Genomic DNA, 26,649 nt, shown 5'->3' on the forward strand with positions numbered 1-26,649 from the left:
CTGGGCCAAAGGCAGGCGCCAAACCGCTGCGCCACCCAGGGATCCCTATCACGTATTTTAATAGTGACAGACAATACGAACATTTTGATAGGAAGACAGTTGAGTAATATCAACGTCAGTATTTAGAAAACTAATTTAGGTGATCGAATGAAATAAAAACACATTCAAGAGAAGTTGAAATTCAGTCTAAGAAACCACTTTTAGAGTCACAGAATGTGATAACCCACTCAAGAGCAAGACAACAAATGTGCCCTTATTGGTGTTTGACCAAATTTGCATCTTTTCCTGACCCATCAGAGCCTCCTGAAATCAGTTAGGAGCCATCAGATAAAGGAACATCAGCGAAGTGCTAAGGATTTGCATTAACTGATTGACCATTCACTGGGAGCATGCCCCCCTTGCTTGGAACTAGTTCAAGGTCCTGGAATGTGAACTGCTGTGCCTCTGACAGAGGAAAAGCAAATTACATATGAATTGAAGTTCAGGGAGTTCTTACTGAATCTGGAGTTACATTAACCACTTAATGAATTGGGGGAAATATCAGGGGGTTAACAAGAACTTAAAATCTTAAAACTATAGCACTGAAAGCAATTTTCCCTTCTGTTCCAAGTCTTTTATTTTATAGTGTTTCCTTACGCCCAAAGTCACACAACTTTTCCTTAAATTTAATAAATATTCCAAAAAGATGTCAATATCTGCTGTTTTTCTGATTTCAAAAAAGTACAAATGTTTAAGAAGGAAAAAAAAAAAAAACTTTTAGTTGTACCTCACAGAAATAATTTAGTTTTTATTTTTCCAGACTTTTTTCTGGGCATATTGTGGGTGTGTGTGTACATGTGTAATGCAAAAACAAGATCATAAACCATTCTGCTATATATATAGTAGTGGGAAGCCCTGACTTTGGAATCAGGCCATCGTGGGTGTGAATCTCAGCAATTCTGTTTAATAGCAAAGACTTTGGCCAGTTTCTTTACCTGTTAAATAAGGATGATAATGTGTCTATTCATATGGTTGTTGTGAATAATATAAAGGGGATAATTTATGTGAAGTACTTCATTAAACAAATAATAATCTAGCCTCATGTTCTCTTGTTCCTATGTCTACCACACTGTCCCTTAGCACCATGATTCCCTGTATTGGGGGATGGGGCGGGGGGCGTACAGCGCAGGGGGGCAGGGATGCACAGGTATGCTTTTATGTACAAATTTATTAGAATTTAAATTTATTAAACTCTATAAGAGACGTGTATAGCTAAAATATTCTCCTGGATTTTCAAACCTTGTATTTTTGATAGAAGGGTTTGTTATATGATTTAAGTTTTATAAGGTAGCTTGCAATTCAAACTAAACCCCTTAACTTCTGTGTCTATTAAACAATTTCTAGGGCTTCTTTTGAAAATGACTAAAAAGTTCATAACCATCTTTTGTGTCCTTTTTAATGTGTTGTATTCAGTGTATACATATATAAGTCTTGTGTATAATGTAGATGGTCTTTTTAATGTGTTTTCATATTAATTATCACAAAAACCCATGAATATCATGCATAATTGTTATTTTATTTGTCTTATCCAAGGAGAATCTTTTATCACTTTATAACTCGCCTTAATTTTCAAGTAGAAATATAGTTTTGTCCCAAATTGATATGGAAAGTTAAATAGTGCCTAAAAATTAACTTAGTTAGAAGAGTAGCTTTAAATTTTGAGATTTTTATACTTTCATGTAATAAAATGTGAAAATTAAATGTTTATGTACAAAATAAGCCCACAGTTAAATTTTATGACAAAGGAAGTAAATGTTCCTTTTTTTTCCTCCCTTTTTTTCTAGCTCAACTGAGAAGTCATTTCCTTGGAGATCAACAGGTATGAGTTTTTATCATATAAAAAACTCCTTTTTATATCTTGCACACACAAGAGTGGTTTCATAGCCTGCTTTCTCAATTTACTGCCTTTTGGTGAAATAAGCCAAGCAAAGCCTTTACTAGTTACAATATTGAGCTACTTTGCTTTGATGTACTTAATCTGCGTGATTTTTTGAACATCATTGAATAGGTTTGTATATGTTAGTTATAAAGAAAGTTAAAGCATTGGGCATCAACATATCAGTACTATAATCACGAGACACTTTTAATATCAGCATATATTATCTGAATATTTTCTTTTCTATCATAAGAAAGTACAGTGATGCCCTCACAAAAGTTACTGCATCATCTAGGTAAGTTGACTAATTGTTTACATAAATCAAGGTCTTTCCTTTCATAGTATTTCCCACACTCAAGAGTTGCCAGAAACATTCATATTCTTTATGTATCCAGGTGTAAAATATGTGGTAGCTTCTAATATTAGTCCAGAAGCTTCTAATGTAATCTCCTTAACTTTTTACCCCAAATTAATTTCATATAAAGGATGAATTACATTAAGGAGACTGTCTACCACTTTCATAAATATTTGATGTCTTCATACTCAGTGTTCATTCATTAAATGATTGTTGTGCACGTACATCATGGACCCAGTACTATATACATGTGATGGGCACAACAAGTACATACTCGTGCACTCCACATGGTATTTATAATGTGAACGATGATGTCATCAATATATAAATGGTAGAATAAGCCTTGATATCTAAATACTTTGACCACTTTTTAAAGATTTTATTTATTTATGAGAGACACACAGAGAGAGAGGCAGAGACCCAGGCAGAAGGAGAAGCAGGCTCCATGCAGGGAGCCAGACATGGGACTTGATCCCGGGTCTCCAGGATCACACCCTGGGCTGAAGGCGGCACTAAACCACTGAGCCACCCGGGCTGCCCTACTTTGACCATTTTTAAACGAGTTTTGAACTTGAATAAAATTCAAAAATCACCAAGTGCCTGGTATCCTAGTTTATCATAAACTGGTACCAGAATTCTAGATTATTCACAGTGCATTCAAGGCACTCTGCTATTTTACAAAGAAGCTATTCCCAAGAATTGTAGTGTTTATTCAAACCATAGATTAGGTAAAGACATATGAAAAGCTACTTAACAATAAGATTAGCAGTAGTTTAATATAAGGAAAATCATGCCATGAAATAATATGCAGTTAGATTCCAGAAATATATTATGTGGGAAGCATTGTTGTAAATGGACAGCCTATTTCTGAGATAGCTTTGCAAGAAGATGGGCCTGGAGCCTAGAACTTGACGGGTGACCAGGGTCTGGAGAGCTCTTTGTCATTGTGCAGCAGAAGAGACAGAAATGTCACATCCAAATATTTAAAACTCTTTGGGGAGATGATAAAATATGCAAAGTCTGGATAGCCACTTTGGGTCAAATTATAGATATCTGTAAATACAACTCTAAATTGAACTCTCCTGCAGGTCAAGGGGAGCCACTGAAAATCCTTTGACCAAAAACTCACCTGATTTAAGTATTCCTCAGGAGAAGCAGCAAAACTGTGAACTATTAAAAAGTGATTTGAAAAATTTAAAGAAAAATGCAAAGGACACTGTAGTGCATTTGGTACTTGGTTATGGCAGAAATTTACATTTGATATAAAATTTGATAAAAAATTCTTCTGTAAGTTTGTCTTTAATAGTGCATCATTAATTTAGTTCCAGAAATATTTCTTGAGAGCCTTAAACAGTTGTCTGGCACATAGTTGTTAATGTTTAAAACAAATATCCTTGTCCTCTTATATGCTTCAAGTCTAGCTGAGTTGTGTAACTCTATACACTTGAAATTGCGAGGGAGGAGAGCTCTAAAGGGAAACTACAGGTATATATCAATTTATTGAGGTCTCTATTTCTAGCCATTCAGGTTGTTTCTAATTTTTTACCATTATAAATAGCATTTTGGTAAACATCCCTGTATTTAAATTTTATCTGCACCTTCGATTTACCTTTAGCTAGACTTATAGAAAATAAAATATCATTTAGAGTATATGAATATTTTAAGGCTCTTGATACATGTATTCAGGTCACTTTCCTGAAAAGATTATATGATTTCTCCCTCCCTTTAGGTATGTAATATTGATCCTCTTGTACTTCTTCATTTGACATCATCATTTATATCTCTATCTACAGAATATTAACATCTCCTATATACTGCCCTCTTCTCTTGAAGTGGCGGTGTTTGATAGGCAAGAGCTCTTTGCAGCCCAAGGATGATAGCTCTGTCAGTCAGGTGGAGAATACCCAGCCCATGTCAGGTAGTTCCATATGAGGAATTTGATGCTGGGAGGTTATAGTTCAAGTGAGGATTGCAGGGTTTGGGAGGATTAAACAGCATGCTGAAACACTCAAGAGACTGACCATTGCCCAAAGCCACTATCATTTCAGGACCGAAGGTGCAAAGGGTTAGGTGGTTTTGTTTTTAAACTGGAATACTGGTGGGGGGTGTGGCAGGGTGAGATTTCCAGCACTAGCTGGAACCAGGAAGGAGATAAAGCCAAGCCAGAAATACTGCCTAGAGCAGAGCTGGAGAACATTTGGCTGAACAGAACTGGAACATGCAATTGGTGGTTTCTCACTACCAAAAGCCAGCCAGGCACAGTGTCTAACTATGTTGATTTACATAGAGAGAGGATGAACTTAGATTAGGAAGGACATATAATAGAAAATGAAATATTGGACCCTTGATGTCCTTTTCTGCCTCCTCTCCCCTCTGGTACATTTACTCAAGTTCAGTCGTTTCACCCCCACTTTCATGATTTACTAATGAGTTAAATAAAGATAAAATGTGTGTGTGTGTGTGTGTGTGTGTGTGTGTGTTGTCCAAGTAGCTCCCCAAATACCTTAGTGCTAGGGAAGTACAACTCCAGTAATTGATCTGTTTCCACCACAGCTACATGGATAAGTCACATCTAATAACTCTGCTTCATCCTTTACTTTTGTCAGAATACACTCTTATCCAAACTCTTATTCAAACCTGGCAGCTGTTACATTTACTTACCCTTTTTTTCTTTGGCGGGAATAGGAGTGTATGAATTTTCAGCCGCTGCAATCACAACTGCTATTTACTTCACTTTGTATTATTTAACTGTATTAACGTTACTTGTGTGTTTTCTTAAATTTGCCTACTTTTCAGCCATGCTTATGACATTTAAGCTGTAACTATGGCAATAAGCTAGCTACAAAGATAAGGAGAGAACATTGAAATTTGATTGTATGCATGAAAGAGTAAAATCTGTTTTGTTTTATGTTTCTTTTTCTAAGTAGTTATAGATGTCTTTAGAAGTTGGAATGTAAGTAAATAATGGCATAAAACGGCAGTTTTGCTGCTACTTTTACTGTAAAGTTTAACTATTATCTTCTCTTTACCAATTGTATGCAGAGATACTAAACATGAAAGTCATCTCACCTTTAGAATTTGGCATTTCTTGGGATCCGTGGGTGGTGCAGCGGTTTAGCGCCTGCCTTTGGCCCAGGGCATGATCCTGGAGACCCAGGATCGAATTCCACGTCGGGCTCCCAGTGCATGGAGCCTGCTTCTCCCTCTGCCTATGTCTCTGCCTCTCTCTCTCATCTCTGATGACTATCATAAATAATTTAAAAAATAAAAATAAATAAATAAATAAAAATTTAAAAAAATAGAATTTGGCATTTCTGACCAGAATAAGGAGCAGGAGTGGCTTAAAAGTAAAATATATATTATATTTATATGTTATAAATAAGTATATATATAATATAAATATATATATCAGACCGAAGACCTTTTAGGTAGGTCTTCGGTCTAGCCCGTGTTTAGCTAGATTTTGACAAAGGAACATCTTTATTGAATTTCCTTGGTTTCTTAAATAAGAAAGGATTACATGAGAAGATGTAGGGTTGAAAGTCTCTTATTGTTCCTCATTTTTCTTTAATATTTTGAACATTTTCTTAAAGACAATTTCTCTACCTTTATATGTATACTAGAAATTTGACTTGAAAAGCTTGGCACTTTAAAAGCTTTTTAGCATTCAGGTAACTTGTTAGCAGGGCAGTGGTTTGATCACTACCTGGGAGAGATCCCTGCCTACTCAGGTATTTTCAGGATGGTACATTCTGTTGAAATGCCAAAAACTGAGGCCAGCTGCTGAATTTTGTTTCTAAATAGCTAACATACTGCAGAGGCATTTTCTAAGGAAGAACTCAGGGTGCTCTAGGTAGAAAAGATTTCCACTGCTTCATGATTCAGTTCAGCAGAATCCCTTTGCTCCTTTGCTTGAGTTGATTAGTTGATCTGGTGAGTTGGTTGGTCTGTCAGTCATTCAGTTAATTTTTGTATGAAGGTTACTAGGCTGTTTGAAAGAGAAAAGCCAAAGCTTTTTTAGTTTGGTGCTCAAAGAGATGACTTCCCAAAGCATAAGGAACAACATCCACTCTACAAAACACTTCTGTGTTTTCTGGCTGGTTGGGAATGAGTCTTTAAGGAGAAGCTTCCCGTGAAGAAATACAGTTCTTTTGAAGCATTTATGCTTTATTGTTATCTCACTTTATTGTTCCCCCTTTCTTCATTGTTCTGTATTTTTTAGTTTACCAGCATTTCATATCTGCTCCCTAAAAACATAAAATGCACATCCTTTTGTCTTTTGTGAAGAGAGCTTATCATTTTCTATGTTGGCTTTGTCTCTTCCTTAGCCTTACATTTCTTATAACCTTGCATTTGTGGGAGTTTTTATGTATGTTCTGCTAAAAAGGAGGAAGAAATGTTATCTTAGTGTTCCAGTTTTGCATCATTCACATCTTCATACTTCTTAAAAACATAGATATTTGTACCATCTCTTACGTTCTGCCAAAATTTGAGGTAGCTTTTGAAAACACATAGAATAAAATAGAAGATAAACACCATAATCATGAAAATATATAATAGAATAATAGGTAAAGGCCTGAGGAAAGTGATAATGCAAATATATGCACTGTAATTATAATTCTTCATGATGGAAAATATTATATAGAGTAGCTTTTAAAGGAAAGAAAAAACCTTGGGCTCACATCTCTTTTACAAAAAAGCACACCAATTCACTCACCAAAACAAAACAAAACAAAAACAACACTATACATAGTGTGTGTTACCCACCAGAAAGAAGTTATTGAAGCCATAAATTGAGTCCTTTTGTTAGAGTGTTCATTGGTTGTTACTTAAATCCTCCAGCCACAAACTGTAAAGTGAATTGTGCCACAAGTCACAACTTCACAGTTTTTCTGTTCCAGGAAAAAAAAAAAATTACTAGAGACTAAGCAGTTTCCAGTTTTAGTACTTATGTGTAAAATGAGAGGAGGGGAGCAACATGACATCAGCCTGAGAATCCTGTCCTTCCCTCTTCACCTCCAGCCCTGTCCCCCCTTCCCTGCAGATTAAGAGAAGGAGCCTCCTTCTGAACCTGAGTGCACTGTCTCTTCCCACAGGCCAAAGAACCAGGCTCACTTGCACTTGAGAGAAACAGTCACAAGAGCAGATTTTAATGTATATTAAGTAACTGATTGCAAATTACTACGCCTAAGAAAGTAAAGAAGGCAAAAGGGGAAAACAAACAAACAAACAAAAAAAGCAGCAGCAGCAGCAGCCAAAAGATCAGAGTCTTTCCAAAAGCAACGAGTTAGCAAAGGACACAGGAGAATGAAAGTAAGGGGAATTTTCTGGTTGACCTAGCAGGCATTTAAGGGGTAAAGAAACTTGGTTGGGTCTTTTACAGTAAGTAAAGAGAAGGAGAGAAAATAGTAATGACTTCATATAGTTGAAATAGTTGATGTTTGATAATAAATATGAAAGGGAATGAAAAAGATTGTGGTAAAATAGGAGTTTTAAACTGATAAGATTATTTAACTTCACAGTGCCACATCCATTTACTGTGGAATATGTACTGAAGTGCCACAATTTTCACATACTGTCCATTTAAATCATTATGGTTTGGTATGTACTGACAGTAGTAGTTCATGTATACTACAAAATTTAAGACTTTAAGGGTTAGGTTTTGCATTTTGTTTATATATTTAAATTTTGTTCCTAAAATGAATGGACACAACTTTCTTCCACTGTGTTGGGTTTTAAAAATATATAAAAAACACGTAAATAAGGAAGATAAAAGATAAATAAGAGACTAGCCCTGAGTCAATTTATCTTTCTTTTTAACTCCAGCTGGAGTAAGTAATTTACAACACAAAAAAGCATCAGCATATCATGAGATAAGACGCAAACTTAAATGGGAACACTTTATGCCTCAGTAGAAATGTACTGGATTTATAAAAGAGATAGAATAGGAAGCTGTGTTATACATGTTCATAAATAGGATATTAGATTAGCAATCATGTATAAAGGACCATCATCTTATTGAGGATTTGGGGTGTTATGATTTATTGTGGCTTATAAATTGCACAAATGATAATTTCATCATACATTCATTCCTTCCTGTTTCTCTTCTAAATAACAGGAGGATGTGACTTTCTGTGAAAACTGGCCAAGTTTTTCCTCCCTCATTATTTCAGGCCTTTTGAGCAACACAATCATGATAGTCTCCTTACCACAGCTGTAGCACCGTAGCTTTCCGATCACCACTGTAAAGGTTCTCTTCACTTTTCAATGTTTTATTACTAAAGGCCTTCTTATATTTTACAAAAATTAAGTCCAAAAGAACTTGGAGTAAAGGTAAAAATTTCCTTCATTCCCACATCTTTCCACACCATGGCCATTGCTACACACACACATACGCACCTTTGAGCTTGTTTTGTTAATTCAGTGAGAACATATTATGCATTATCCTATGCTTAAGTTTTTTTCCTTAAAAGCATTATAAAACACGTTTTTCTCTATCAATATGTAAAGATCTGCCTCTTTTTTAATGGCTCAGTAGAAGAAAATTTACTGATAATAATATTGATAATAAGCAGTCCCTTATTGGTAAATATTTTGATTCTTTCCAATTTTTTCCTTTGACAAACAATGGTAAAAGTTTTCTCTGCACATGAGTGTCTTTGTCGATAACATTTTTTTTTTAAGTGGAACTGCCTGGTCAAGAGTATAGACAGGGGCTTTTTTTGGCAAATATTCCCAAGTTGCCCACCAGAAATGCTTAACAATATGTGGGAGGGGGTGAGACTTTTTCTCTGCCTTCTTACGTTAAGTGACTGGTTGGGGTGGGGACAGTGAATTTAACTGACAAGAGTTAAATTAATAAGAAAATAATCCCAAAGTATTCATCTACACAGAGGAAGTCAAAAAAGTAGTTTACCTAAATGGATAAAGTTAGGAGTTATTTACCTAAATGGAGTAGAGGTAGTAGGCAGAAAAGTCTTCTGTGGGGAAAAACAAATGGGTTTCTAGGGGAACAAATGAATATAAGAAATTTTGTTTTAATGTTTATTAATGCAGGTGCAAGTGGTCCTCCTGTTTTTTTCCTTCATGCCATAAATCTCCCCCAGAGGGTATCTGTGGCAGCCTCACCCCCAGAAGTTTCTGCTTTTAGTGAAATAAGGGATGTTCCAAGAAGGCTTCTTTCTACATCTGTTGAATCTCAAATGTCTTTAGTTTAAAATAACCTGCATGCCAACTGTCAGAGTCCAAGTGGGTCCCTGCAAATACATATTCCTACCTATACCAGCTGCTATGCTTGTCTATGCTTACGATGTTGCCAGGGGATAGGAGTGTACATTTTCATGAATATATAAAATTTGAATGAGTTATTAGACTTCTAAAAGGCCATTTATTTCCAGTTGCCCTGTATCATAAGCTTTATGGACAGATTAAACAGTAAAATCACTTAATGAAATAATTCTTAAATATTCATTAAGTCAAACGTCACGTGAAGACCAGCATGCCACCAACCATCCTTAAATTTGGTTAGTTCTTACAGAAGTTGGAGGTCAACCTGCTCTTGGGATTTGATAAGATTGGCATGTTTCCTGTCCTTCTTTACTTTTCATATCTGGCTCAAAATGATCACATACATTTTTCTGTCGGCAAAAGTGCAACAACCACTAGCAGAACAAGCAAAATACAAACTTTTTTATCACCATTGGAGGTAATTCAAGTATGAGCATCTCGTTCCAGAGGCTCCCAACTTCACCGTACATTCAGACCGCCAGCAGGGCTATTCAGGTTTGAGGCTCAAACCAGGCATCCACGGTGTTTGAAGGCCCCCTGATGATCCCAACACTGCAGTCTGAGAAGACTGCCTTACTCATAAGTAAATTAATTACTGGTAATTAAAAAGAAGAATTAAAAGTTTATCCTGCCAGTCCTGTACAGATTATATTTTAGGATAACCAAATAACCCTGGCCATGAATAGCTACTGAAAGATATCTAAAATATACCAAAGGAATTCCTGCTGATAAATGTAGAAAGAACAATAAAATTTGAAAAATCACCAATTTACATCCTCTAATGAAATAATTGATTCAAGCAAAGATTGTTAGTGTATGCAAAAAAAAAAAAAAAAAACCCCTCTGTATTTTTGATCCTGGCTGCACATTAGAATCACCTTGGGAGTTTTTAAACTCCTTCAGACCACAGCTTAGGCAGATTAAATTGGAATCTCTGGGCGTGGGACTCCGTCAGCAATAGTTTCTAAATTCACACCCACCTCGCTACCCCAGGCAATTGCCGTGTTCATCCAATGTTGGGAACCATTGCATCAGGAGAGAGGTTGATGATGAACTTGAAAATACGGAATGATCAGGCTGTCACTGCTTGAATTGACTGACTGATCTTAAAAGTTGTAAAAGTCCTAATACGTCATGATGTAAAAACTACAACCCACCATCCGTGTAGTATTCTAACCACAAAAGTTTGACCTGAAAGCTTCTAGCTCTAACTTTCTGCTTGAAGGACATACAAAGGTTAGAGGATATATAAATGCCACCATGAGAAACCCCCACACTCATTCAGAATGTGGAGCATTCAGAGTTTATTGCTGTGGTTCCCCCAGCGACCCAAGAACATGAAAATGAGGGAATGGGAGCCCCTTTTTAACGTACTAAATAGCAATCATGGTCCCAGCACCATCAGTAAATCTTATTTCAGTCTGACTAGCACAAGCCAACTAAAGAAAAATTTTTCAGATGTCAGGAAAATTTGACTGAACTCATTATATGGTATGATGGAATAAATGTAGTTTTTTGAAATCCTTGTTTTACAGAACCACATATGGAAGTATTTACAGTCAAAATGATCTGATATGAAGGGTCTGTTTTATAATTCTAGAACAGAAGAAAGGAAAAAGATAAAATGGAACATAAAAAGTATGGCATAATGTTGTAACTATTAAATTGGGAAGGTGGTTAATTATACTACTCTTTCTTTTTTTTTAAAGATTGACTTATTTATTTATTTATTTTAGAGAGAGGGAAAGAGTCCCAAGCAGACTCCATGCTGAGCATGAAGCCTTACATGGACTCAATCCCACCACTCTGAGATCATGCACCTGAGCCAAAATCAAGAGTCGGGCACCCCTTCTCTCTCTACTTTTATGTTTGAAAACTTTAATTTTAAAACACTTAAATATAAATTCTCTAGACAAAGGGGTCAGCATATTGGGTAAAATAGTACATCAGAGTGACACATGTTAAAGCCAAACTGCCAGTGTGAGCCATGACACATGACAGTTTCCCAGCCAGTAGATGTTATTTAATGCATATTTACATATGGGCAGGATTTTGTTAAATGAATCTTGATTGAAGCTGAATTACCTATAAGTGTGCTAGCCTTTCTGCTAGTTTAGAACTATACATTTATTGCTGTGTTTATGCAAATTCTAGGTAGTTTCACTGTACACATTTTAGCTGCAGACACTTTCACAGCATAACTAATTCACCATAAGGCAGCTGTGCTATAAAAGATAAAAAATCATGAAAAATAAAAGGGGGACATTGATTCAAAGGACTTAATGAAATAAGAAAAATGAGTAGCAAAATGTAGAAGGCTAATGCAAAATATTTGAATACATTCAAAATGTGTAATGTAGAGTCACAGCAATACTGTTTTTATTTTGTGGATTGTACCTAAGCATTTGTCTTCAAAGTCTTTTGTTTTTTTTTTCTTTTGTTTTTTTTTCAAAGTCTTTTGTTGATAGCATTATTAACTTTTGCTTGTTGATGTGTCTCCTCATTTGACATCACACTTTCTCTTTTTTCTTTGTTAGGAGAAACATCAGATTTCAAATATTAGGATGCATCTTTGAAACTGAAATTTTGTGTTGTGCTGTGATAAGCCTTCTTCTACACAGTTGTTTGTTCTTGGCATATTGTCATATATCCATTGATAGATGTTCCAAAGTTCTTTGGGAAATGTGTGTTCAAAACTCTGCATCACTATATAGACCTTTATGAGGGCTAAGCTTTATGTAATATAAAAATAGAAGTACTGCATCACTAAAGAAAAGAAACTCAACCAGTTTGTTGTTTGGGTTTTTCTTTTAATCTTTTATGACAAGATCGCTTTATCGCCAATTAGTTTCTAAATATTCCTACACCATTTACACATACTATATGGGGATGTATGTAATACATTCCCCAAAGACTTAAATACAGTGAATTAGGACTTTTTTTTTTCTAGAGAGAGAGAGATAGCATGCTCATGGGGTAAGGGGTAGAGGGAGAGGCAGAGAGAGAGAATCTTAAGCAGGCTCTATACTCAACACAGAGCCCGACATGGAGGCTCAATCTCACAAATCTGAGATCATGACCTGAGCTGAAATCTAGCTTAACCAGCTGAGCCACCCAAGGAGTTAGGACTTTTTATTAAAATCATATATCCAGTTTCAGACCCTAACATTTTATGTTTCATATAAACATGTTAAATAAATATTTACATGTTCTCATACTTTTAGTGATATGTAAACAATTATTCTATTAACTACCTAACATAAAATAGAATTTCTTTTATAATAATTTTTTTTATTGGTGTTCAATTTACCAACATACAGAATAACACCCAATGCTCATCCCGTCAAGTGCCCCCTCAGTGCCCATCAACCATTCACCCCCACCCCCCGCCCTCCTCCCCTTCCACCACCCCTAGTTCGTTTCCCAGAGCTAGGAGTCTTTATGTTCTGTCTCCCTTTCTGATATTTCCCACACATTTCTTCTCCCTTCCCTTATATTCCCTTTCAAAAATAGAAATTATCTAGTTTAAAAGCTCCTCTTTTTCCATTACCACCTCCTCAACATACAGAGCCACACTTCCTCAGTTTATAGTTGTTGCTTTGGGAAATGTCAGAAAGACTACCATCTCTAACCCCATATTTCACTCTATCTTGATAATCTACCAAAAAAGATAACCCAATAGAAAATTATAGGAAAACCTGGTTTCAGAAGACCTATCTATTCCTTTTGATAGGAATATCATCCCACACCTACATATTTGTATGTGTTTTTGTTTTTGTTTTAAGTTTTCTTGGGATGCCTGGGTGGCTCCATCCGTTAAGCATCTGCCTTCAGCTTAGGTTATGATCCCAGGGAACTGGGATCCAGTCAGGCTCCCTTCTTGACTGGGAGTCTGCTTGTCCTTCTCCCTCTGCCCCGTGCCTCTCCCTACTCCTTGCTCATGCATTCTCTCAGATAAATAAATAAAACCTTAAAAAAAAAAAAAAAGGTTTTTTGGTTGTTTTGTTTTGAGGGTTTTTGTTTCATTTTAACAGAGGGAATCTATCTTATATCTCCTACTATCAAATATACCCATTTCTATATTTGGTAACATTTTTTTCCCTAAAAGGAATAAAGTGTATCCTTTGAAAAACTAGTTGAATGATTTTTGAGCACGAGTTTTTTTTTATATCACAGCAAGTCCTTTATTCTTTTTTCAGCTTTCTCTGTAAGAAGCAAGAGACCCATGGCCTTTTATGGGTGTTGGAAACTTGATATGTGTGATCCATTTCTTTTCATTTTTATAGTTCTAAACTCCTTGTTTTTCTAGTTTTCCTCTTACAGATATAAATTCTGTATGGTAAGTATGACAACTGTATTTTAATTCATGCCTAGACTAAAAATACTTGATAAATACCCATTTTAATATGACTGTTTGCAGAAAGACCTTTTTTTCCTAAGAATTATTTTTAATCATTTTGTATTCCTGAACACAAATCAGGAATTTTAAATATTTATGAACAAGAAATCTCTCTGGCGACATATAAAACTATAAAATACTTTTTAGATTTGCATTAGAGAAATTAAATAAAGTGCTTTATACCAGCTTATGCAGAAACTAAGTTTCCTGAAACCACAAAATTGAATCCAGGAAGATGAGCTTTTGTGGTAGATTTCAAGGCAGCCTAATTGATGTTTAGAGCAAAGTTTAAAATGAACTAGAAGATACTTCATTAATGGTTTCCATTTTCCAAGACTTTTCGCTTATCATTTTCTAGATGAGTAAAATTTTTAGAGCCACTGTCTTAATATTTAAAAGATAGCATAAGACCCAAGAATCTAGATATACTCAAAGAGAACCAGACTAGAAATAGTTTCAGTAAACAAGATCTTCTGCCCGTTATCTCAAGTTTTTACTTCCATTAATACCCAGCTTAGAAGGATATCATATGTATACAGTAATCTAGATTTGAGTAAATACTCCAGGTATCTGTAATATTCTTAAGATACCAGTCAATGTCCAGCCGTGTCTTCTGTGGATCAAAGAATGTTTTTATGATTCCTGTTTCTGTCACCCTATTCACGTTTCCGCTCTGCAACAGTATTTCCAGATTATCTTATTTCCTCTGATAATAGGGTTACCTGCTGTAGAAGTGAATCATGTACATTGAAGAAGTTACTGAAGAGATGAAGTCTTTTCAAGGCCATCATCCATATCCTCTTCCAGAATTTGGTCTTAGAGCTTTCCTTCTTAGCCGTATAAGGCACTGGAATATATATGTAGCTTTGTGGAATGTAGATTCCTTCCTGAACCTGCAGCCCTACAGGAAGCCAGAGTACCATAAGCCATTCAGGAAGTTGAGTCCCCATAAGATAAAATGTTCTACTCATATTTTCATGAAGTGATGCCACTCAGAGTATGAAAGCCTAACCTTGACTCACAGGCCAGAGTTGGAAGAAAAGTGAGATACTCCATTCCCTTAACTGTCAAAGACAGCATCATCTGCCGTAACACTGCATTCTGTTACCGTCCCAGGAGTCCTGCCAAAATTCACATTGCACTATCTTTTATGTAAGGGCAAACCTTAAAACACCATAGCAACTCAAACAAGCACAAACAAGGAGACTCTAGCAAAAAATTATAGTATGCTGGACTGTGAAAGACTAGCTACATACAGAGTTGTATATACCAAAAATCTCCTTACTGATCTCTAGGTTCCTATTTCCATGGTGATTTTACACATAGTACAGACCTCCATTTCATATACCATAAACAGTTAGACACATAGATTAACAAAGCAGAGGAATTTCAGTAATTTCAAGTTCTTTGGAAAGACCTTAGCCTTTTTCCTGAGCATATTTTTATGCACACTTGGTGTGTATTTGGGAGGTATATCATAATACACTTTGTACTTTATCTTTCACTGTGAGCTTAATGGTGGATAATAATGAGATTTACATAACCCTACAGCATAATTGTCCCTTACTCACTAGTATTTTCTTAGCTACAACCTTCTACTTTTTCTAATAATTTTCCTCGCTTAGGTGGTATTGGGGCACTCTGATGAAATGTAACAGGCAAGAAGGACCATGTTTCCAATAATCTCCCATTCATAAATACAAATGGAGATTATTTCATTCTACCTTGAAGTTTGTCCAAGTTCCATATTTTTAGACATGCATTTTCATGGAAGATGCTAATTTGATGTTTGAAAATACTCCATAAGATATTTCTGATGTCCCACAAAACATGTTTGTGGAAAAAGTAACAAGTTCTTCAGCGCACAGATGAAAGAAGTAGCATTGACATTCTGTTTGCCATTTTTGTTCATCAAAATGTCTCAATTTCATGTTCTCATTGCATTAAATCACAACATGCCAAATATTTAATTCTAGTTTATAGCAGTGATTGTGAAGTGATCCCATCCTGTAAGGCTCTGTGGTTTCTCTGGTAAATGTGACTAGTGTCTTCTTTCATTCCTCATAGCACATTTTTTAAAGACAATCATTTTAAAGTAAGACTGCATAAATAACAATAGGTGATCATCTCAAACCTTAACACTACTACAATAATAATGCCTTCTACAGTAATTAGGAATTGGGTCTTACCGTAGGTAGAGACTATCTGTGTATAATTTATGTGTGTGCATGTAATTTGAGAATTACAAGTTTTCAAGGAAACAGTAAATAATAGTAAAACAATTTGAAAATAATTTAACTTTCTTTCAATGATTGAGAAGAAATGTTGGTATCTTTTTGTCTTTGCAGATATACATTACCATTGGGCTTCATTATAGAGTAGAAAAATGACTGAAGACCTCCTTGATAGTTAAGAAGTGGTTGCATCTTTAAAAAAATAAAATTTGATCCTGCTATCTATGCTCAGTTATTTAAATCTACAAATTGGATTTGGAGGACATAGGAATGTAGTATTTTAGTGTTCTCATCACTATCTTACTCTCTTTTTCTGCATACTATGTTTTTGAAGCTTTGTGTTTAAGAGTATAAGAAACAGTGGTGCCCGGCTTGGTTAAGGAGGATCCAACTCTTGATTTTGGCTCAGGTCATGATCTCAGGGTCATAGGATCAAGCCCCACATAGGGCTGTGCAATCAGCAGGGAGTCTGCTTGAGATTCTCTCCCTCTCCCTCCATCTTTCCTCTTACTCTCTCTCAAATAAATAAATAAATCTTTAAAGGTATAGGAAACAACTACTAACATTTAGAGAGGATTTATGGTTGTATTATTTTCAGGGTAATTTTTTAAATTTTGTTTGGGATTTTTGTTTTGTTTTGTTTTGAGATACTAAGTCTGTTTTTATTATTAGGATGACCAGTATGGAATCCTGTATCTCACAGTTTGTGCTTGCTCTGTTTAAGATTATTTATTTTAAATAGCTTCTCTTAAAGAAGAGTTTAAATAAGCACAACTGTCACATGATTTGTGAGAAAATATCCTATTGGATGAGGAGACACAATTGCTGAGGTTACAGATTTTTAGGGTGCCTCTTTCTTTCTATTTAAATACTAGCTCCTAATAGTTTAAAACAAACAAACAAAAAAAGGCGTACATGGAACTCTAATGGGTTTCAGTTTCCATGGTGATAAGTTTTCAGCTCCTGACACTGCATGCCACCTAGTGTTTCCAAGGGAAAAGCTTTGATGTATTGGTGTCCCACGTTTTATCTTGTACTAAAGCTGAAGCTGAGAACTATCTGAACCTCCTTTTCTTTTAAAAAATGCTACATTTTCCATGTATGAGGAGTCTTGGAGCTACCACGGGGGTGCTTCCGTATCTACAGAGGGTTGTCGTTTCCCATTTGATGTTTAAGAGCTCCATTTTGGATGAAGCCATGGTGGACTGCGGCACAGCCCTGCTGTCAGGCCGTCCTCGGTGTCACTATTCGCAAGCACACCAATTCCTTGTACAACTCTTCTAGCCTAGCTAACTACGTATTTTAGTTAGTCCTTGATAAAATTCCATCCCGAAGTGCTATGTAAGAATGTATAGAACCCTAGAAACTCCTACCAGAAGACTTACAGATGAAGCAGATCACTCTCCAGGATTATCAGCCTGCCAGAGCCTCAGATCACATTTCCATGTGTACCCGGGAAACCATAGACAATCTGTAATCTGTATTGAAATTCCAAATTCAGAACTGCCACAGAACTCCACCACCTAGAAGTGTACTGTCAAATAATAAATCAGGAGACAGATCGTTAAAAACCTATATTAAGAATGTCAGCGAATCTTTCTGGAGGCTAGGAAACAAAACCTTGGATTGAATTCGGCATCAAGCTAAAAATTTAGAATGCAGTGGGGCTCCCAGCTCTCCTATAAACTTTATATTCGCTTTCCAAACTAGCTTGATCAGCAATGCTTACAAGTTTTACTTTGCTTTACATAGATAAACTTTACTGAGTATAATAAAGCCACAGCACAATGCCAGGCGTGAATCAGCACTCAATAAAGAAGCCGCTCTTCTTACTGCGAATTTGTTAGACAGATATTACTGGTCACCGACTGCACACAGTGTACATGTCCTGGGCACTTAGGAGATACCAGTAAGCAGACCAGACCAAACTCCCTGCTCGCCCTGTTCCTACACTCTAATGGAGAGAGAGTTCAAGTGTAGGATAGAAGGGACACATTTTACCTCCCTTGGGAAATTTTTCCTAAGCTCCTTTCCCCCAGATGCTCCCTGTGTCTCACACACACGCGCGTATCTTTTCACATAGCTGCTTTCTTAGGGCCATAATAGTTAAAGGAAGAAAGTTAGAAAGGAAAGACAAATGAGAACACTGAAATCCTTAGGATTGTAGCTTGGACCAGAATGTGATAGACTTCATGTAAATCTTTAAAGAGAGAGTGAAGCAGTGTTCCTGAAAATGTTTGTTAGCAATCTGAGGGTTAAATTTGAGGAAAGAGACTTCTGAAGATAATCAGAACGTGGGCAAATATATTTTGAAAGTACTAGAGAAAAGAGGTCATGTTTGAATGGAAATGGGGAGACGCAGTATGATTTACACCACTTCAATTTACAGCATACAAAATGGAAGTAGGAATAGAGAAGGAGAGAAATAGTTTTGTTTTTAAGATCAAGATGACAAAATGATAACCGTTGAAAGTAAGAGATAATGGGAGAGATGGATTTGGCTAGAGGAAACGAGGATCAGGTTTAGATTTGTCTGTATTGATTCAGAGAAAGAGTAAAAATAAGGAAAGCAAATGGATAAAAAATTAAAGTTTCCATCATTTGTAATTCTGTAGACAATGTACAGAGTTCCATTGATTTTAGATAACATGAAGTATAACATAAAAACCTAGCTCTGCCTTCAGAGGTTTCATTACCAAGCTCAATAATATAAACACCATGCAAGTTTTTATTTCAAACATTTGGAGGTATGGAGGATCTTTTATTAAACACGTGGCCACCATTCTTACTCAGAGTCTTCCTCTTGGAGGAAATCACCCGAGAAGTGAATTTTCCAAGGAGGAACAAAGTCAGTTTTCAGATTTTAATTTTGTATAACATGTAAATTAACTTGGGGTGGTAATCAGGATAGACAATTGCCATAAAATTTAGAAAAATATGTTAATAAAATGAGTCTATTGAACACTTTCGTGTAGAAAAGAGTCTAAATGATTGTGCAGTTTACAATGAAAATAGTTTTGTATTGACTTAGATTATAAGAAGTTACAAATATCTGAACCTTTTTAGCAAGTTTTAATGTAATACTGTCATTAGATTTAGCTGATTAAATTTATCTTCTTACAGATGTGCCAAATACTGGTGTAAACAAACCTAGAGTTTCTGACGCTGTCCATCCCAACAACTATCTCATCAGGACAGAGCCAGAACAGGGGACCCTCTATTCACCAGAACAGACATCTCTCCATGAAAGTGAGGGTCTGTTGTATTATCTTTTAAGTATTGGATTTGATTTTAATTTGTGTGCTATTTGAAAATGAGCATCAGAAGTGTAAAATAAAGATATTTTCTGCTGGTTTCATTCCTGCAGGATCATTGGGTAACTCAAGAAGTTCAACACAAATGAATTCTTATTCTGACAGTGGATACCAGGAAGCAGCAAGTTTCCACAATAGCCAGAATTTGAGTAAAGCAGATAATAGACCCCAGCATTCATTCATAGGATCAACTAATAACCATTTGGTGAGGAACTCAAGAGCTGAAGGACAAACACTGGTTCAGGTAAGGCAAGCACATCAAGATCCTTGTGAGGAAATACCCTCCTAACTGAATATCTGTTATAAATATTCTTTATTAGAAATAAAGCCAATACTTACATTTTTATTTTATAGAATGGACAAAGTAGCAAAATCATTTTAACACTTTTCAGGTCTGTGATATTAAAAAAAAAAAAAACTTGTAGGAATTATTTAGGAGCTCATATTAATGAATTCTGATAAATTTCCAATACAAGAGAATAATTCTCCTAGAAGAAGCAAGTTTGGCATAAGAGGAAGAGTCCAAGGCAGGAGTATGAGAAAACTGGGTAGAATATTGTAATCCCATAGGGGTGTGCGTTCCTAAAAACACTAGAGCTCCAGTAAGTTCTAAAGAGTCCTAGAGGCCTGAGCACTATTCCAACACCTGAATAAAATAGGACTGGCCCCTTCTTTTTTTTTTTTATTTTTTTTTATTTTTTTTATTTTTTATTTTTTTTAGGACTGGCCCCTTCTAACCAAAGATTTTTGCCTTCACCTGTGGAATTATTCCCTGAAATCCCATTTCTTTGTTAAAATGTAGATATTCTTGCCTATAGAAAGGTATCATGTACAAGTGTAGCCATTCTGTTAAGTTAGGATTTTCTAACTTGTGGGTCAAAAAAAGAGATGGCCTGTGTACGTTTTTATAAAAACTCATTAGCTCCTTGCTCATTGCCACTTCATTCCCATCAGTCCACTAACATGTGCCAGAATTAATGGAAGCAGGGTGGCAGTAACCAGTGGGGATAACAGTCTGTCCAAGTACCCCAGTGGTTTCTCTGGAGCTAAAAAATGGCAAGATCATCAAAGAAGTTAGGCAGACACTAATCCTCCCATAATGTAATAGAGGAAGCCCTGCGTATAACACTGCAGTGGGCCAGGCTTCCCCGCACCAAAGGAGAAACACAGGAGGACTTTGGAACTTCGGCTCAACAATTTAGGAGAAATTCTTAAGTAATGAAAAATAGTTCTGTATTAAAACAAACAAAAATATAGTGCATGAATTTTTAAGCCAAGCTGCACTCCTAGTCCTTAGAGTATACATTTGTTCCTTTGCCATTAGGGATGGTTTGATAGGAAAGTTTGAGAAGCTTTGGACTAGGTACTTACAGGAATTTATCCACTTATGTGAATTTTTATGTCAGCTGGTTTGAAGTCACACTTTAGAATAATAATTATCTTAACTAGAAAAATTGTCTTAACTAGAGAAATTGTCTTTTCTCCCTAAAAGTGGGGTACTTGGTACTTACCTCTTTTTTTTTTTTAACTTACAGTAAGTTTATTTTGTTCCTAGAGCTGAAGAATTAGGTTGCAAGGGGGTCTCTAAAACTCAATTTGCATGTAGTCTGGGCAACACGTTTCTAGCTTTTGGACCAAGTATCCCATTTTGGTAGGAAACCGCTCATATGTGAGATCTTCACTTATTTTTAGCACTATTTCTAAACCCCAAGCACAGATTTTAATTTTCCAACTGTCTACTAATTTGCAAACTCCCTCTTTCTTGCCTTGTTGTTTATTTACAATTGCTTTCCTACCCCAGATCTTCTCTCCATGGCTGTTGCCTTCTTAGAATGGTTGAGTTTGAACACACTTGAGGTGTCAGAGCAGGTGTGTCAGCTAGTCCACTTGCTTAGGATGCATGGAGACAAAGCATTCTTTCCCTTAACAACATCTAAGAGTCTATATAAAATCCTTGCCTTATTCCTGTTTCCTTAGAGCCTCAGCTAAAAGTGAAAAGGGGTTGGTGGGAACTGTACTCCAGCAGCCTGGTCTTGGCTTGGAATTCAGTGCCCTACTGTCTCATCCTATGCCTGTTCCTCTCAGGCCAGTGCCCCCGTCCAGCCCCCATCCCTCATTGTTGTGCTGCATCACAAAAGGCATCTGAGTCCTAGTGCTTGCAGGAGTGAGTCTGCAGATTCATAGAAGGACCAGCCATGGCAGAAATGTTCTTCATTTCCCATTCTGGTCTTTTCCAGCTGGCTAGCAAAGAACCCACCAGAGACTTTGAGCATTTCTCCTTGCTGCAACAGATTTTGGGGTACTTTTTTGCATCTCTCTAAATCCACCAGCTAAAGAAAAGAGCTTATAGTTCAAAGGAGGTAGAAAGAAATGGACAAAATCACTAGGAGCCACACTTGAGCTAAAAGAAGAAATTTGGCTAGAGCACCTATGCAACCAGGCTGTCCCTTGACAGTAGATTCACCAAGGAGAGCTTTGGACCCCAGGCCCTATCCAAACATTCATTTATTCCACATTGAAAGAACACATTCCTTTTGTTAATGGGGCCAACCCATAAAGATGAATTAATTATAGACACTCCTCTAGTCACATTTAGATTGATGCATTCAAATACTGTTTTGTTTTGTTTTACATAAATGCAGTACCTTGGCCAAACACACAGTGTTATATTAGTTTTAGGTATACCATATAGCAATTCAACAATTCTATATATTACTCAGTGCTCATCACCATAAGTATTTTCGTAATTCCCTTTATCTATTTCATCCACCCTCCTACCCACCTTCCCTCTGACAACCACTAGTTTGTTCTCTATATTTAAAAGTCTGGTTTTTTTCTTCCTTGATCTCTTTTTTTCTTTGTTTCTTCATTTGTTTTGGTTCTTAAATTCCACATATGAGTGAAATCCTATGGTATTTGTCTTTCTCTGTCTGACTTCTTTCACTTAGCATTATATCCTTTAGATCCACCCATGTTGTTGCAAATGTCAATACAACATTTTATCCGTTGTGAAAAATGCATAGGCAGGAGGGTAAAAAAAATAAAGGTGAAAGAAAAATGAATATTAAGTATCTTTGGATCTCTCTTTACTGGTTGATTTAGTATTCTGAAGGGGAAAAGGTAGAGGTTAAACTACCAAAAGAAGGTAGGCCAAGAAAAGCACACTAAGGACAAATACCCAGCTCTAAAGCATAAAAAGGAAAGGACAGTGAATTCACAGTCTTTAGTGAGCTATGTGCATTTTTTTCTGTAATGACAGTGGACACAAAACCCTGGATAAACCCGTTCTCTTTTTTCCCCCTTTCATCAGCCATCAGTAGCCAATCGGGCCATGAGAAGAGTTAGTTCAGTTCCATCTAGAGCACAGTCTCCTTCTTATGTTATCAGCACAGGCGTGTCTCCTTCAAGGGGGTCACTGAGAACTTCTCTGGGTAGTGGATTTGGCTCTCCGTCAGTGACCGACCCCCGACCACTGAACCCCAGTGCATATTCCTCCACTACCTTACCTGCTCAGCGGGCAGCCTCTCCGTACTCTGCACAGAGACCCGCCTCCCCAACAGCTGTGCGACGGATTGGGTCAGTCACCTCCCGGCAGACCTCCAATCCCAACGGACCAACCCCACAGTACCAAACGACCGCCAGAGTAGGGTCCCCACTGACTCTGATGGATGCACAAACTCGAGTAGCTTCCCCATCCCAAGGCCAGGTGGGGTCGTCGTCCCCCAAACGCTCAGGGATGACCGCTGTACCACAACATCTGGGACCTTCGCTGCAAAGGACTGCTCACGACATGGAACAATATGGACAGCAGCAGTATGAAATTTATGAAAGAATGGTTCCACCTCGGCCAGACAGCCTGACAGGTGAGTGCAAGTGACAGCACAACATAAAGCCGGATGAGGAAATCTTGTGCGTGATCATCACTGAAACAGAGCATGATAACACGGGAAAGCTTATGTTTTTATCTCAGACTTTACACTGCTAACTTCACACTGACTTGTCTTTCAGGCTCTATAATTCTTAGTGCATGAAACTATATACATTTATATCAACCAAAAACCTTTTACAAGGAATACATTCCTCCCCCTCCCAACATTGGGTACAAAATGTACGTTTTTGCATTTTAGAAGCACTGGTTGGAATTCTAGGCTGTTTATCCAGTTTTGTTTTTGTTTTTTAGTGAAAGATTTTTCACTAGATAAGCTTACTCATATCCAAACCCCTAAATGATGTTAAAAGATGGCATCAGAATATCTCTTTAAATATTTAGCTTTTTTAAAAGAAAAGCTATAATGGTATAGAATATGGACTTTTCTCACCTACTGCCTTGATTTTAGCTTCCTATTGGGAAATTCACAAAGCTCTTATGATTACCTTCAAATGCGACTCAGATTAAATCAGAAAGACACCAGCAAGGTGCCTGATACTATAGCCATTTCCTTCAGGGTAGTTTCATGGAGGATTTCCCACATAATGTATAGACATTGTTCTTTTTATCAAAATGAAGTTTATCTTTAGTTAGTGTTTTAAGTTGCATTTTAAAGTAAGTTGCATTTTTCCCCATTTTATACACAATGGGGAAAAAATTAAAACTATGTAAGAAAATGTGAAATGAGAAATGAAAAATCTCAGGCTCCTAGACCCTTAACCAGTCCGACTCATCAGTGGAGGGTTCTGTGTTTACATATATAAGTGCATATATTTTTTTTTAATTTTTATTTATTTATGATAGTCACAGAGAGAGAGAGAGAGAGGCAGAGACACAGGCGGAGGGAGAAGCAGGCTCCATGCACCGGGAGCCCAATGTGGGATTCGATCCCGGGTCTCCAGGATCGCGCCCTGGGCCAAAGGCAGGCGCCAAACCGCTGCGCCACCCAGGGATCCCTATAAGTGCATATATTACATACAAATGTGCACACATTGTGTTTTATACTGATGGGAATTCTGTTATGTATTTATATATGTTAAATACCTTATACATATGTAAATATGTGTAATATATATATCTTCTTTTTTTAATATGTCTAAGAGCTCCATTCTGTCAATAGATGCCTATGGCCCCCATTTTTATAGATAAAATTCCTTTTATCTCTACTTTATTAATGGACATTTGGGTTGTTTTTTCATTTTTAGATAGTAGAGACAACCATGCAATATATATAGTTAGTTCTATTTTGTTCTTGCATATTTTGCACTACTCAGATAACTATGGGATTCATTTCTTTAAGTAAAATTGCTAAGTCAAAATATATGTGTATTTGTTCTTAAATATTGTCATACCTCCTGCCTTCCAGGAAAGTTGCATAAATTTCTATTTCCACCACTAGTTTTGAGCCTATGTATTCTCCTAGACCTTCACTAGCACAGCACATTGTCAGAGTGCTTCGTCTTTGCCAGTGTGGTAGGTTAAAAGCTGTATCTCATTGTTTTAAATGCCCTTTATTGAGTTATGACTAAGATTGAAGATTGTACATGTTTATCAGCCATTCTGTTTCTTTTCTGCAAACCGCAAGTGTAGGATTTTTTACTTTGTTTTTGGTATTTCTTATTTATACGAGTTTGTATTATTTTGTATAGTAAAATTAATACCTTTTCCTATGGCTTCTGAGAAAGATAAAGCCTTTATGAGATTTTCTAGTTGAATAATTTTGCATAAAGAATTAAAATTGAACTAGAACTTGAGCTCAGATAAAGTACTAGTGGAGAAACCACCTTTTTTTCATTCAGTCATCAGAGGAGAGCACTTGGCTTAGATATTTTCTAGCATGCCTCTGAAAGTCTGCAGCAAAGTGAGGTAGGAATCATTTATGAAATTCTGTCTCCCAAGGAAACCTTGAAAGATAAATCGTTCTGAGAATTTCTGTATTCCCCCCTGTGTATGTATAGAACAGCTATGCAGAAATCTATGTTTGCAGTAGAGTGAAGTAGAAACCGAGGAAAGGAAGTGAGCACATAAATTACTGTCTATGTTTAACCCCAAGACGGATGGTCTCCTTTGGTTTAAAATGCCTGCCTTCTGACATTGCAGGTAAAATTAGAATTTGTTTCACGGGGGGAGAAAAGCAGACCTAGACTATCACAGATTTTTTTTTTCCCTAGTCAACTACAGTCTTCAAAAGAAGCAAAGAGTTTCCTTATAAACTCTTTTTTTATAAATAAAAAAACTGTTTTTTATAAATAAAAAAAACAAAAAATAAAAATAAATAAAGGTTCTAGAGAAGCTTTGCTTCTCATCATCTACCTGCCCACTTATTCTGAATGTGGGTCCTATTTTGTGAATTCCTTTCTTTTATTCTTACTTTGGAAAGTGTTGTGCTTGTCACGATATTTACTATGGTTCTTGACTTCAAAGGATTAATAACCTTCTAATTGATAAGCCTGAAGCAATATTTTATAATAGATTCAGACACTTGCATATTTGTTTATAATAATTTAAGTGATGATATAATATGTGTATAAATTACTTCCTACAACAGAAAAATATGTCTGCTCTAAAATATTCATTTTAGTAAAATTAGAGCATGTCAGGAAAAGTTTCGAGAATACAAAGAATACCATTTGGGAGATAAATTTATGTCTATTTCCAGTGTCTTAAATATAAAGATTTTAAATCACAGAGTATATGTCATTGTAATAGGTAAACTGATATGTATTTGTGGTATTGCAAATAGAAACTATTGGTTAGGTAAATAATATTGTGGAAGATCAGTCTTTTCCATTATTTGGAGGGAGAGATAAGGCTATTAAAAATAAATTTGTGTGAATACTTCTGGAAAAATTATTTCTAATAATAGTTAAAGAAGAAATTATTTGTCTTCCAATTTAAAAGATACCTAAGTTATAGTGGATTTTCTACACATAATCATTTTAGTTATTCTATAGAAGCAATGTAATTTTGTGATTTTTTTAAATGTAAATGTATAGGACATTTGAGTTTTATTTGTGTGTGTACACGAACAGGTGAACAAAAATAGTAACTATCGCTGTTTTGTTATTCACGAAGATTTCTAAAATCAAAAAGTACTATATTTCACTCTAATTCTAAGGCTTTTGTTTTCCATTATCGTATGCCACATATAGTAATTTCATCTCACTAATAATCTTAAAACAAGTGAATATTTGCTGGATGCTTTTTAGAGTTAACA

General features: G+C 36.1%; 1 protein-coding gene across 1 annotated transcript in view; it reads left to right on the plus strand.

The window, feature by feature from the left end:
• PKP4 (plakophilin 4) overlaps positions 1-26,649 on the plus strand; it is a 238,740-nt gene that overhangs the window by 155,648 nt on the left and 56,443 nt on the right. The window contains exons 4-7 of the mRNA XM_041774277.1: positions 1,824-1,858; positions 19,314-19,439; positions 19,558-19,748; positions 22,815-23,367. Coding sequence (XP_041630211.1) covers positions 1,824-1,858; positions 19,314-19,439; positions 19,558-19,748; positions 22,815-23,367 — 905 coding nt within the window. The remainder of the gene's footprint in view (positions 1-1,823; positions 1,859-19,313; positions 19,440-19,557; positions 19,749-22,814; positions 23,368-26,649) is intronic.

The sequence above is a fragment of the Vulpes lagopus genome, chromosome 11 (genome assembly GCF_018345385.1).
Source record: "Vulpes lagopus strain Blue_001 chromosome 11, ASM1834538v1, whole genome shotgun sequence".
Lineage (NCBI taxonomy): Eukaryota > Metazoa > Chordata > Mammalia > Carnivora > Canidae > Vulpes > Vulpes lagopus.